Genomic DNA, 12347 nt, shown 5'->3' with positions numbered 1-12347 from the left:
ACAAAGCCAAGAGGTTGTTGTTTGATGGTGATATCATGTTGCTTTTAGTTCTTGGCAGACATTCTGGCGATTTTTTATTGTTCATATCTATATCTGAACTATATCGTATCAACCAAAATTTTGAAATATATTGTGATATAAAATGTTGGCCGTATCGTCCAGCTTTACTTTTAAATTACTTCTAAAAGCAGCTAGGCTTGTACTCCAAGTCCTACCACAAATAAATAAACCTGGCCAAGTTTAAAGTAACCCATGTTTGTATCACAAACCAAAACATTGGTCATTACTAAACACAGCTGATCAAGCTGGGGCTGGTCCAGAAGTATTGATTGTGTGATATTTCTACCAGTTAGTGATAACTACCCAAGCTCTGATAGTTACAGCTCAGTGAATTGACAGTTGTCCAACTTCATAAATTATTTACAGCTGTCAGATTGCACCATTGAGTCCTAATTCAGGCGCTTAATGTTATCAGCTAAGACCTGAGTCCCAAGGACATAGACTTTGCCCTAAGCATAAAGTATAAATTTATCCAAACACAATCAAAAAGTGTTCTCTACACATCTGTTTTGTGGCTTTTTTTTTTTTAAACACACTTTTACCAACCCGTGTCTCATTGCCATTGTTCCTTCACAAAACCTTACAGATGCTGCAGTAGCAAACTTTCTGCTACTTTCCTGCACAAAAAAACAGTATTAACTCTCATGCATGTGTCCTCAACTGTGTAGCATTCATCATGAACAATCAAGTGACATGCTTTTTAGAAAAGGAAAATGTTTTAAGGCTTTAATCAAAGTACGCTTAAGGGCCTGGCAAGAATGCCCTCATTAGACCCCCACTACTGCAGCACTTTGGGTTCCTGCTCTAACACACATGAATGAAATTCCCTAGGATGCCCCTAATTGTGGGTTTAAAGAGCAGGAAACATCTGTGAACTAAAGCTTGAAGCTGGGAAATACTTCTGGAGGATGACCATATGAATTAATTCCTCGAGAACAAATCTTAAATCCACTTTAGGGCTGCCAGACGTCCGGCGGTTTTCCTGCTCCTTGTCCTCCATCTGGCTCAATGCCTGGACAGACATTAGTCCTCCTTCTGGAGGAGGACATGTGACTCTTATGACTCACCAGTCAGCTGACCACAGAAAACCCACTCCAAGTTCTATTCAATTAGTAAATTCTAATAACTGCTACAAGCAACGCTGTGAAAGTGCAGAAAAGAAAAACGACTTCGAGTTTGGAGGGGTCAGCACAACTTCCTTTCATTTAAAAAACTAGGAAAGATTGGTACGCTGTGCTGATGTGAAGGAGACATCAGCAGCAAAGGAAAGGGTGCTATAAAAAACCATGCTGATACAGACAAGCACAAGCAAAAACATCCACAGCACAGGTACATCATCTGTAGCATCCTTTTTTCCACTCAACGGCAAAATATATCACTGTGATGCACCGTCACGCTTACAGAAGTACACACTTGCAGCTCTTTTATAGGTTGTTACTTGTTGAAATTGTGTACACTCGTGAAATCATTTCATCTCTTGACACCATACTGTGAGTTTCTTGAAATTGATAAATACCAGCCCCCTCAACAATATTCTGGTGTTATATCCTCCTTATGGTGGTGTGAGGTCCTCCATCCACTGCATAGGGAACCCCAGCGAGTCCAGAATGTGTTAAACTCTAATTGTTCCTAACAAAGACACAAATAAAGGAAGCACAAAGCCTCAGGTGTGTGTGTGGAACCTGGTGGATTTCCCCAAAGACTAAACCTGAAAGTCTTTTTTCAAGACTGCAGTATACCATGTTTAAACAGAGACTCTAGTTCTGACTTGATTTTCAAAGCAGGCTCAGTCTCTGCTTGTAAGAACGGGTCAAAGTTTGTTGCTGTTGCGCTTTTCTCTCTCTGTCTGTGTGTCTTCCATTTCGACAGAATCTAACCTCATTACGCATCAGCAAAACACTGCAATACTTTTCTCGAAGACTAAACTTGAAATCATTCTTTCAGACCACAGCTTTTCTTCACAAAACTTGCAACCATATAAAAGAATAGCTGAGGGGGGGCACCAAACCTGAAGCAATAGGAAACTGATTTAGAACAGGGTAAAAGTTACAATACATCAATCACACTACATTTCAGAGCACACAAAGAGCCAAATGTCCTAATGTTTAGAGGATCAGTAAATACAGGATGATTTAGGTACAAAAACATCTTCTGGACTCGTGTTACATATTTTTGCTCCATTAAACAAACAGCACTTCAAACAGTTCAAAGTTCATTAATCCTCAAGGGTCAACGTGTGAGAGCAAGCTGCCTAGGGATCTCATCAACAAGAACAAGACATGCAAGTATATCATTTAAAAAAAAAACAATACAGTGCTTATTTTCATTTTGGATCAGATGACTTGGGAAACATCGGAGCATGTATTTACACCACTGCGCTCATAAAACTTTGAACTGATGTTTGTTCATTAGTTAAACAGAACAACTGTGCTCTCCCCGTGTCTGTGTGGGTTTCCTCTGGGTGCTCCGGTTTCCTCCCACGCTCTAAAAACACACGTTGGTAGGTGGATTGGTGACTCAAGTGTCCATAGGTGTAAACATGTGTTGCCCTGTGAAGGACTGGCACCCCCTCCAGGGTGTGTTCCTGCCTTGCGCCCAGTGATTCTGCACCGCAGCCCTGAACTGGATAAGGGATAAAGACAATGAACGAACGAATGAATGAATGAAAAGCAGAGAATGTAGACTTTAATCCTGTTGTAAAACAACAGAAGATCAGTTGATTTGCACAATCAACTTGGTGCAGGTTTCACACAGCATTCCTTTCCAGATGCAGCCGCCCTTTCCTCCCAGGCCTGGGACTGGCACAAAGAGCACACTAACATACACTGAGAGACAGACATTAACTAGCAGACACAGAGAGAACTCAACACAAACAGTGGCAGCATCATCACTATCATGATGTAATATGTAATGTGATTTAAAGGCAACAGTCACGCCTGAAACAAATAAACACTTTTTATAAAATTCAGATGTGCACCCATGTGCTGCTCTCCCATCTGTTTTCGTGCTGGTTATAAAGCGGTCTAATGTTCTCATGAAGCCCCAGTGTCTGTAAATGGGTAAAAAAACGAACTGGCTCTGTCCATTATGCTAGGCTTTCTCTGTCAAGGCATCTTGAGGTTTTTAGGCAACAGATAGTACTCCAAACATTGAAAAGCATGAACCGAGATGAGGATGTTGCTCTCTTCCTGCTCCATAGGTGGATAATATTACACTTATTTTTGCTCCAAACCCAAGAGACGGCTAACTGCTACAAAACTAATCTAATTGAGTTACAAATGAGTTTCTGTGGAAATTCAAATAATAAATTAGATAAAAAATTATTGGACCTACACTTCAGCCGCATACAAACAACAGTTCTCCCCACAACCATAGACATTCCCTTTAAGGTAAATATAGATTTCTCAACAGGTGTTCTTGTCCATGCTTACGTTCTCATGTTCTTGCTGGACATCATTTTCCACTGCTGAAATCATACGCCAGTGCTTAAGAACACAAACGGGAAGAACTGTTCAAGTACTGTGATGTTGCTCTCAATTTGCTCAAAATAATGAAGATACATTGGTTTGTTACAACAACCTGAAAATCCCATCATTAACAGCAGCTTCGTGAATTTGGCTTTTGGATGTGACTTCTCAAATACGTTTTTATAGAACATAAGTCTGTTCTTTGTATTCCTGGTACCGAGAAACAGCCATAGTCTGCATTTCTATATAGCAGCTTCAGCCAATATGTAAACAGTGGCCAATTCTATCACTCCGGGCCATTACTCCCTTATCATGGGCAGTTTTGGCCTCATGGTTAGGGAAGAAGGCTCTGGGACTTAGGGAAGGTCACTGATTTGCTGGACTCCTCGGGCGAAGGGGAAATTTGGTGTATTACCATGGATTAAGTGTAAAGGCACTGTAAATTTAAAATCATACATTGAATTCAAAACCACTTTAATCAGCTAATCTTTTCCAAAAATTTCTTTATGGCCAATAGAAATAGACCCAAAATAGTATTTTATTAATGTCCGCTGGAGTTGAGAATGGTTTTCCATCAATATTCCAACTATAAAAAGTTGTGTGACTGCAAAGATGCAAATCTGCTTCCTTCCCTATGCCATATTAAGAGCGCTGAAACAGGGAATGGTTGATAAATTTAAGTAGAACAATTATCTTATGAATGAGAGGAGGGAATAGGCAGGAAAATTAATTAATTACATGGAAGCAGAATGGGAATGAGAATTCTGCTGATTTTAACAGAGAAACAGAAGAGGCAATTCAATTCAAAAGAGTGGGAATGGTGGACAAATGTCCTTTTGTTTCAGATAACACTATACGTGACATGCCAGTGTGAATAAGGTCTTCCTGCATATGACCAATGTCACAGGAAAACGGACAGAGGGAGACAGACACGACTCATTTCCGGTTCCATTTATAATAATGTTCTTCTGCCCATTCCACAGTACCCCACCCAGTCTTGACTTGTGTCCATTGTCTACTGCCAGGTCACAACCCAGACCACCCCATCCCTAGCCACCTCTATCAACTGTTCCACAGGATACAGAGGGGTTCCCAGGCCAGTCCATAAACATACGGTCTGTCCCAAAACCTAGTGAGCAGCCTACACTCCCTGACAGAACTTCTATCGCTTATCCATGTTGTGGAAACAAAAACTTATAACCTGACTTTAAATTCATCCATTGGTTTTAGAAATGACTCATATGAAGGCTGAAATCCACCAAATGAGGTTTAATTTACGGAAATAAATTTGCTTCACTGCAGAAATATATATATCATTTAATGAAACCTCTCATAACACTATACATGACATGCCAGTGTGAATAAGGTCTTGCTGCATATGACCAATGTCACAGGAAAACGGACAGAGAGAGACAGACACGACTCATTTCCGCTTCCATTTATTATAATGTTCAGAAATATTGATCATTTAATGAAAACAGAAAGGTCAGATTTTGGCAAGACAAAAGTTGTCGCCCACAGAAAGTAATGTGAAAATTTAACAAATAATTTACTTCAAATACAAAGATATGTTTCATAACATTGGTGAAAGAAGTTGTGGTGCTATTTGAGCCATATTTAATATTTTGTGTGACTTCCATGAGCTTGAAGGAGTGCATCCATGCGGTTCAACAGTGATTCATACAATTTATTGATGAAGGCATCAGGAATAGTAAAGAATGCAGTCTTACATGCCTCCCAGAGTTCATCAAGATTCTTTGGTTTTGTCTTCCAAGCTTCCTCTTTCATCCTACCCCAAACATGCTCAGTGATGTTCATGTCTGGTGACTGGGCTGGCCAGTCCTGGAGCACCTTGATCTTCTTCGCCTTGAGGAACTTTGATGTAGAAATGGATGTATGAGATGGAGCACCATCCTGCTGTGAAATTTGACCCCTTTTATGATTGGGAATGTAAGAGGTAGCTAATACTTCTTGATATTTGAGGCTATTGATTGCCTTCCACCTTGCAAATGATTCGCAAACCCCCACACTGAATGTAACCCCAGACCATGATCTTTTCACCACCAAACTTAACTGTTTTCCGGGTGAATCTTGGATCCATACGGGCTCCAGTAGGTCTCCTGCAGTATTTGAGGCGGCTGTGGTGTAATTCAACTGAAGATTCATCTGACAAATCCACCTTCTGCCACTTTTCCAGCGTCCATCCGTTTACCAGGCTGTGGGCCTTGACAAATGCCACACAGCTTTTTAATTGCCTTTTGTTTAGTGCTGGCTTCTGCGCACTGATTCGACCACTGAGACACATTAAATGGTACCAGCCACCTCTGCAATAGATATGGCCTTCAGCCTTCAACCATGGCTTTGGTCGCAGAATGGATTTTTGGCATGTTGTCAGAAGTCAAGTTGCAGTTCAAGTTATACACACCCACTAATTAACCGATCAATTAGTGAGCACAGGTGAGGCTGTAAACTAGTATTGGGTGCATTATATGACAAGGTGACAAAACTTTTTTCTTGCCAAAATCTGACCTTTCTGTTTTCATTAAATGATCAATATTTCTGCAGTGAAGCAAATTTATTTCTGTAAATTAAACCTCAGCTTTCATATGAGTCATTTCTAAAACCAATGGATGAATTTAAAGTCAGGTTATAAGTTTTGTTTCCACAACATTGATAAGCCACAGAACTTCTGTCAGGGACTGTAGGTAAGCACTGACAGCATAGTCAGCTGCTTAAGTAGACAGCACTCTAACGGTCGTCTGTCCTCATGAGGCAGATTATTGAGATACTGTAGTTAGTGAGCGATTGCGGCATGGGTTGTTCCCGCCAACCACTCGCAATAAGCTTTTTTTTTTTTTAGCGTCGCCTCAGTGTTGAAGCGCGGTGGATTCTAAACTTCCTGTTTTTAATCGCGATTTTAATTATTTTTGCTCTAGGAGAAGAAATGGGAGCTGTTCTTGTGTTGCATCATGGGATTGAATTCTCGGCTGAGGAAGGGTGCAATGCCGCCTTAAAAATTCAGCCAAGATATCTTTGTAGACAGCATAATGAGGTATCTAAGATTTGGGACAGCCTCCGTGTCAGGAGCGCGCTCACTGTGATGTAAAGTGCTCTCTAGTTAGACAGCTCACTAGGTGTGGTGTCAGACCAATAACCTCTCCAGTGTGTACTGGGTCCTCCCTGGGGTCTCGAAACACCTCACCAGGGAAGCGCTCAGGAGCTGCTCAGACCAGATGTCTGAACCACCTTGACTGGCTCCTCTTGATGTGGAGGAACAGCAGCTCCACTCAGAGTCTCTCCCTGAGGTCCAAGTCCTCACCTTATCTCTATGGGAGAGTCCAGGCACTCTGCGGAGGAAACCGATTCTCATCCCCAACGGTTTACACTCAGCTGCAAACTGGGGACCACATCATCTGCAAAAAGCAGACACTGAATCCTGAGAATCCAAATCGGACACATTCCACCACTTGGGTACAGTGAAAAATTCTGTCCATAAAAGATATGAACAGAATTTGTGAGGTCGCAATGTGATTTAAAGATGAAGTTCACAATTGTAATCAAATGTCATGTTTTACAAATTCAAAAGGCGTTTCGTTGCCATTTGCTGCTCTACAGTGTTTCTGTGCTCAAAACTGGTCAAATGTGTTTACAAAGCACCAGTGTTAGTAAATGAGGTTTTTATATATATATATATATATATATATATATATATATATATATATATATATATATATATATATATATATATATATATATATATATATATATATATATATTTAAAAAAAAAAAAAAAAAACATGCTAGTCTTTCTGTCCCTCTCTGAGCAGCGACATCTGGAGTTTCAGACAACGGAGAGAACTCCAAATACTGAAAAACATTAACCGAGATGAGGATATTGCTCTATTCCTGCCCCATAGGTGGTTAATATTGACTTATTTTTACCTTTTCGGATCACTTAAGGTCTTCAAATACGGGAGACGGCTAACTGCATTAGCGAAAGTGCTACAAAACTAAATACTTGAGTTACAAATGAATTTCTGTGGGAATTTAAACAGTGAATAAAAACGTACAGACAAATTCCACTTCAGACATACCACAAAACCACAATCCTTATCCTCCCTCAAACACACCGTTCCATTTTAAAAGAGGCAGAGTTAGAACTGTGCTTCCCCACAATCCTTTTAACCATTATATAGTGATTAATTTTTCAGCTCTCTTTATCTGTGTTGATTGAACAATGACCCTGAACTGGGGCTGTGTTTTGTTTGTGACAGGGAATAAACGTCCTCTCAGAAACACAAATTAAAACCACCATGAAATCAAGCTTATTTCTTCTGAAAACCATGTTAGTACATACATAGAAATATATACTGAATATATCTTCAGTACAACTGCTCTTCAAATCTGCTGACCTCATGCTCTGCACATTTTTGCGTTCATCCAAACAACACCCAGACGCCTGAGTCAGACCACGAGGAGCACGTTCACTGACTTACAGAGATTGTTAGAGGAGGCCAAACACAAAAATGCAGCTTGGGGTCACCATGATCAAGACTGTGAACATCTGCTATTGATCTCCCTGCTCAATTCCCCTTATTCACAAAGGGTCTGTTCATTTGTCCACTTGCGGAAAGTATAGGAGTGGTCCTCTAGACCAGGACCATCTTGACACAGCAATAACACACTGGTCTGAGATGAGGTGAGTGTGTAGTGTACGAGCAGAAAACTACAAAAGTAGGAAGAATAGGGCATTCACCAGGACAAGCTTGAAAACCGTGGTCTCACATAAATATTTAGTTAGACCTCGGGAGAATCAGTTCTCAGAATTGCAGTTCTTACAACACCACAGAACAAAGAAAACAGCCCAAGTTCTGATCACCTGTCTTAGGTGGTACTTGGTACTTCAGGTTTCTGGGGTGAAAAATAATTAATCTGTCTTTGCTTCCATGCATGAGGTCAACATCCATTCTGCAATCTCTGGACTGTGTGGGTTTTTTTTGTCACAGGGGTGTTACAGTGTTTTTTTAACATAAAAAAGAAGACCTCACAAAAATGATCTCTAATGCAGACAAATGAAAGTAATGTACATCTTATTCAAACAGGATGAATATCAAAGCATCTGTGCCCTAAGCATGCACTACACTTAAAATTAATTACATCAACTATGTTTGAAAAAGAAATGGCAAAGCAGGAGGCCTTTATTTTCAGCTGTCATTTTCGTTTGTTAAGTTTTCTTTCAGATTGTGGCTCCTGTATCTCATCAGATCATTATCAGCTGAATCACTTCACTGCTTATTTTTGCATCAAAATTAGCTGTCTTCATTTGAGTTCATGAGGTCATTGTTGATTTTAAATCCAGCAACAACATTAAAACTAAAAATAAAGGCTTTTAACCCTGTGTTTGAACTCTGTGATTTATAGTAGCTAAAACATAAAACATGGGTCACTAATCTTATCACATTCTCTGACCACCAATCAGGACATTCACAGAGTGCAGCGCATCATCAGGTTTGCAGAGAAGACCTGACACAGGCTACAGAGAAGCTTCTTCCCACATGCCACCACACTCCTGAACATCAAGGTTCACTAATTGTTAAAGTCAGAACATTCGTATGGTGTCACTGTATAATCATGATACATGGTTTTAAAATGTGTTAGACTTTGTCATTATATATGTGCGTGTGAGTGAGTGACTGACACTTTAAGATAAACAAAGATAAATTAAAGAAAACTCTATTAATCCCAAAGGGACATTACCCATGTACTGAAACAAGACAACCTTTTTTAACCAAACCATTTCTAAAAATGCCCAGTGTCCACCTCTGAGGTCAATTCCAGTTTCATTATGTATCAGATAACATTGAGATTAAACAGATGATATAAACAGGTTTATAAAATTAGATATATAATATTTTATCACTCATGATACAGTCTGTATTCATAATCAACAATAGGTTCTTATGCGCACATCATTGATATGTCAGAACCTAAGTTAGTACTGGTGTTATACTGGTGGAAAAGAGGCGGACGGCTCTGCCCTGCACGGCTCTACACACCTGTTGCTCAGTAAGGGTTTGTAAGGAGCTGCTGATTTTAAGCATTTTTGTTGAGGGCAGTAAAACCAGCAGTGTGCTCCTGTACTTCGTGGGTGAGAAACTGGACACTAAGCAACTGCAGACGTCAATAGCATGTGAGTTTTTAAATGTGCATTGTGTATCCTGAAAACGTCATCATACCATCTATGTCATATCCTTCACACCTAGGCAAGTCAGATCTAACTAATAAAACAAAAAAAACAAACGAATCTCACTCACCTGTGCTGTGGCTCTGCAAGCTGATATCTGCGATTTTGTCGAAGAGTCGAATCTCCTTGACTTCGTCGTCCTTTTCCAACAGAACTGTCAGCAGGTGCTGCCCGAGAAACCCACATCCCCCTGTTATCAAATAAACTAAACCTGGCTTATCACTGGACATGGTCAGGGCCACAGGACTGGAGTTCTCACTCAGGTGTGTGCTGGAGATCTTCGATCGGACCGGAGCAGGAGCAGCGGACCTCTCTGCAACGAAGAATGAGTAGTGAGTGCGGCTCTGCGAGTGAAAAAAGGAAAAGAGAAAGAGGAGGAGGAGGAGGAGGAGACAGGGGCGGTATAAAAGTGTACACTAACGAATGATGTATTAAAAGGTATTAATCCCCAGCTGACGTTTCCCCATTAATCAGTTATTACACGCATTGTCGCCAAACAATAATTTATACGTTTAATATTAATATCATTAAAATAGAAATATATGAAACAATCCACGACCTAGGACTGCAACACTTGGTCTATGTTGACGTTGTTAGTTATGTTTAAAGTCAGAGAATGTTATTCGGATTTAAAGGGTGAATAAAGGAACAAAACAATAAATGTGGAAAATGTCTTGTTTTATGCCGCTCTTAACGCTGAATCCGTTCATTAAACAGCGTCCAGATAAGTTTAAATATACAAGGAAGTATAACGTATGAAATCCATCGGTAGAAATGGACAAACAATAGTGGTCCAAACGAAACAAACAATAAATATGAGAGGTTGATTGTTTCATGTCGTTGTTTTAGTGCAATAAAACACGGCTAGCTAACGGCTTCACGTTTATCGGTTTAGAAAGTTCCATACATTCCACCTTAAAGGTAAACCTTAAGGTGGACTGGGTAATTCAGAGCCAAAATTATTTACTAGGGCTAATATGCCTTCATAGAAAACATATCGTTAACGTTACCTCTCCAAAGAGTGTATACACTCAAATGAGCCTACAATGTCGAAGGAACGCAGTTACATTTTCTTTCAAAACTTTCAGGAATATTCCGTTTACACGAAGCAACAGGAGACGTAAACCATACCTAGAGTCAATAGTCTATTTTTACTTTATTAGCTCCTCCTTAAAAAGTTTGTATCGGTGTATGTTCTAAAAACTGACCATTTCCCAGCCTCGCTTTATAAAAACAGGGTCGTTTCCTTTAATGTAAATTCCCACACGACACTGACTATGTCTCATTCGAATAGCATTTCAGTTTTTAAAGGGAATATAGTAAACACAGTTCTGGTGTCCAAATTAAATGTTTGTGACCTGCTTTGGTCAAAATACTACAAGGACTAAACCCACACCAGCGTCCTCCCCTGTCTAAACAGCCCTGTTCAGAACGTCTGGTTCCACCACCTGTTCCTTAAATGACCGCCATTGCTACTCTGGGTCCAGCACTGCAGAAACCACACTATTTAACATGTGGAAGAGGGTAGGATGATGTAACAAAACCCAGTCTCTAAGGCAGGGGTGTCAAACCAGATCCACGGAGGGCCATGTGGGTGCAGGTTTTCTTTCCAACCACGCAGAGGCCACACCTCATTCCACCTGTTTTTAATCATTGGATCTAATCAATAGAGCTTGACTTTCAGTAGTGTGGGGCTTTTGCGTGGTTGAAAAGAACACCTGCACCCACATGGCCCTCCATGTATTTGGTTTGACACCCCTGCTCTAAGGGGAACCACAGGCTTTAAAAACCACAACAATGCGGGTGGTCTTTGGCCAATCAAAGCTCTGCAGGGTTTACACCTCATATTTAGTACCTACTCAGCTTGGTTGGATCCCTAAACGGGCAGGGACCAGGTATCAGATTTGGCCAGTGGAAAAGCAGAAGAGCCGAGCCAAGCTGAGCTGAGTAGGTTCCATGCAGTGGAAAAACACCTTATCATTCTTTAATTCCAATGAGGAAAAATGATTTATCACAAAAACACATGAAAACATAAAAAAATTTGTGGGTCTGAGCATGCGCAGTAATGATAAGTAGTGGACTTATTTGACAGCACATAAAAAGTGGAAATGTGGCTGAGTTGAGGCAGCCACGTCTGCCTGTAATTCAAGGCCAAACGTGGACAGTAAGAGATCTGCAGATGTGCCACGTTTTAACCAGAAATTCATTGCTGTCTGGATGATGTAGGACACAGGAGAAATACTCAGTGTAAGTGACATTGTGATGATCAATTCTTAGAGTTTAGAGAGCATGTGGGTGCTCCTGGCATTCAGTAATTAGTACCTCTAATGAGCAGTGCATTGGGACTAGGGACAAGGAAAGTGGAGACAGCTGTAAGTGCGAATATGGTTTAATTTCAATAGAAAGGTGAACATGAACAAAAAAAATAAAACAAAGACATACACATAAACACAGGTTGAAGTGTAACAGGCACTGATTAAAACAGAGCTGCAGTGAGACCCTCCAAACACATGCAGCATAAATAACAGCCAAAAGAGGACAAAGACTTGAGACTAGGGAACAAGGTACTCTGTGAC

General features: G+C 40.4%; 1 protein-coding gene across 5 annotated transcripts in view; it reads right to left on the bottom strand.

Moving 5' to 3' along the window:
- Positions 1-11334, bottom strand: part of hsd3b7 (hydroxy-delta-5-steroid dehydrogenase, 3 beta- and steroid delta-isomerase) — a 37982-nt gene extending 26648 nt beyond the window's left edge. The window contains exons 1-2 of one of the 5 annotated variants that reach the window (XM_066641957.1): positions 11220-11334; positions 9842-10084 (exon numbers count right to left, since the gene is read on the bottom strand). In XM_066641957.1, coding sequence (XP_066498054.1) covers positions 9842-10001 — 160 coding nt within the window. In that variant the 5' untranslated portion in view covers positions 10002-10084; positions 11220-11334. The other 4 variants (XM_066641958.1, XM_066641954.1, XM_066641955.1 and 1 more) reach the window with 4 other exon arrangements.
- Between the last annotated feature and the right edge of the window lie 1013 nt (positions 11335-12347).

This window comes from Hoplias malabaricus, chromosome 13, assembly GCF_029633855.1.
Source record: "Hoplias malabaricus isolate fHopMal1 chromosome 13, fHopMal1.hap1, whole genome shotgun sequence".
Lineage (NCBI taxonomy): Eukaryota > Metazoa > Chordata > Actinopteri > Characiformes > Erythrinidae > Hoplias > Hoplias malabaricus.
Note: the sequence above shows the minus strand (reverse complement) of the source record. Positions and strands in the feature narration are given on the sequence as shown.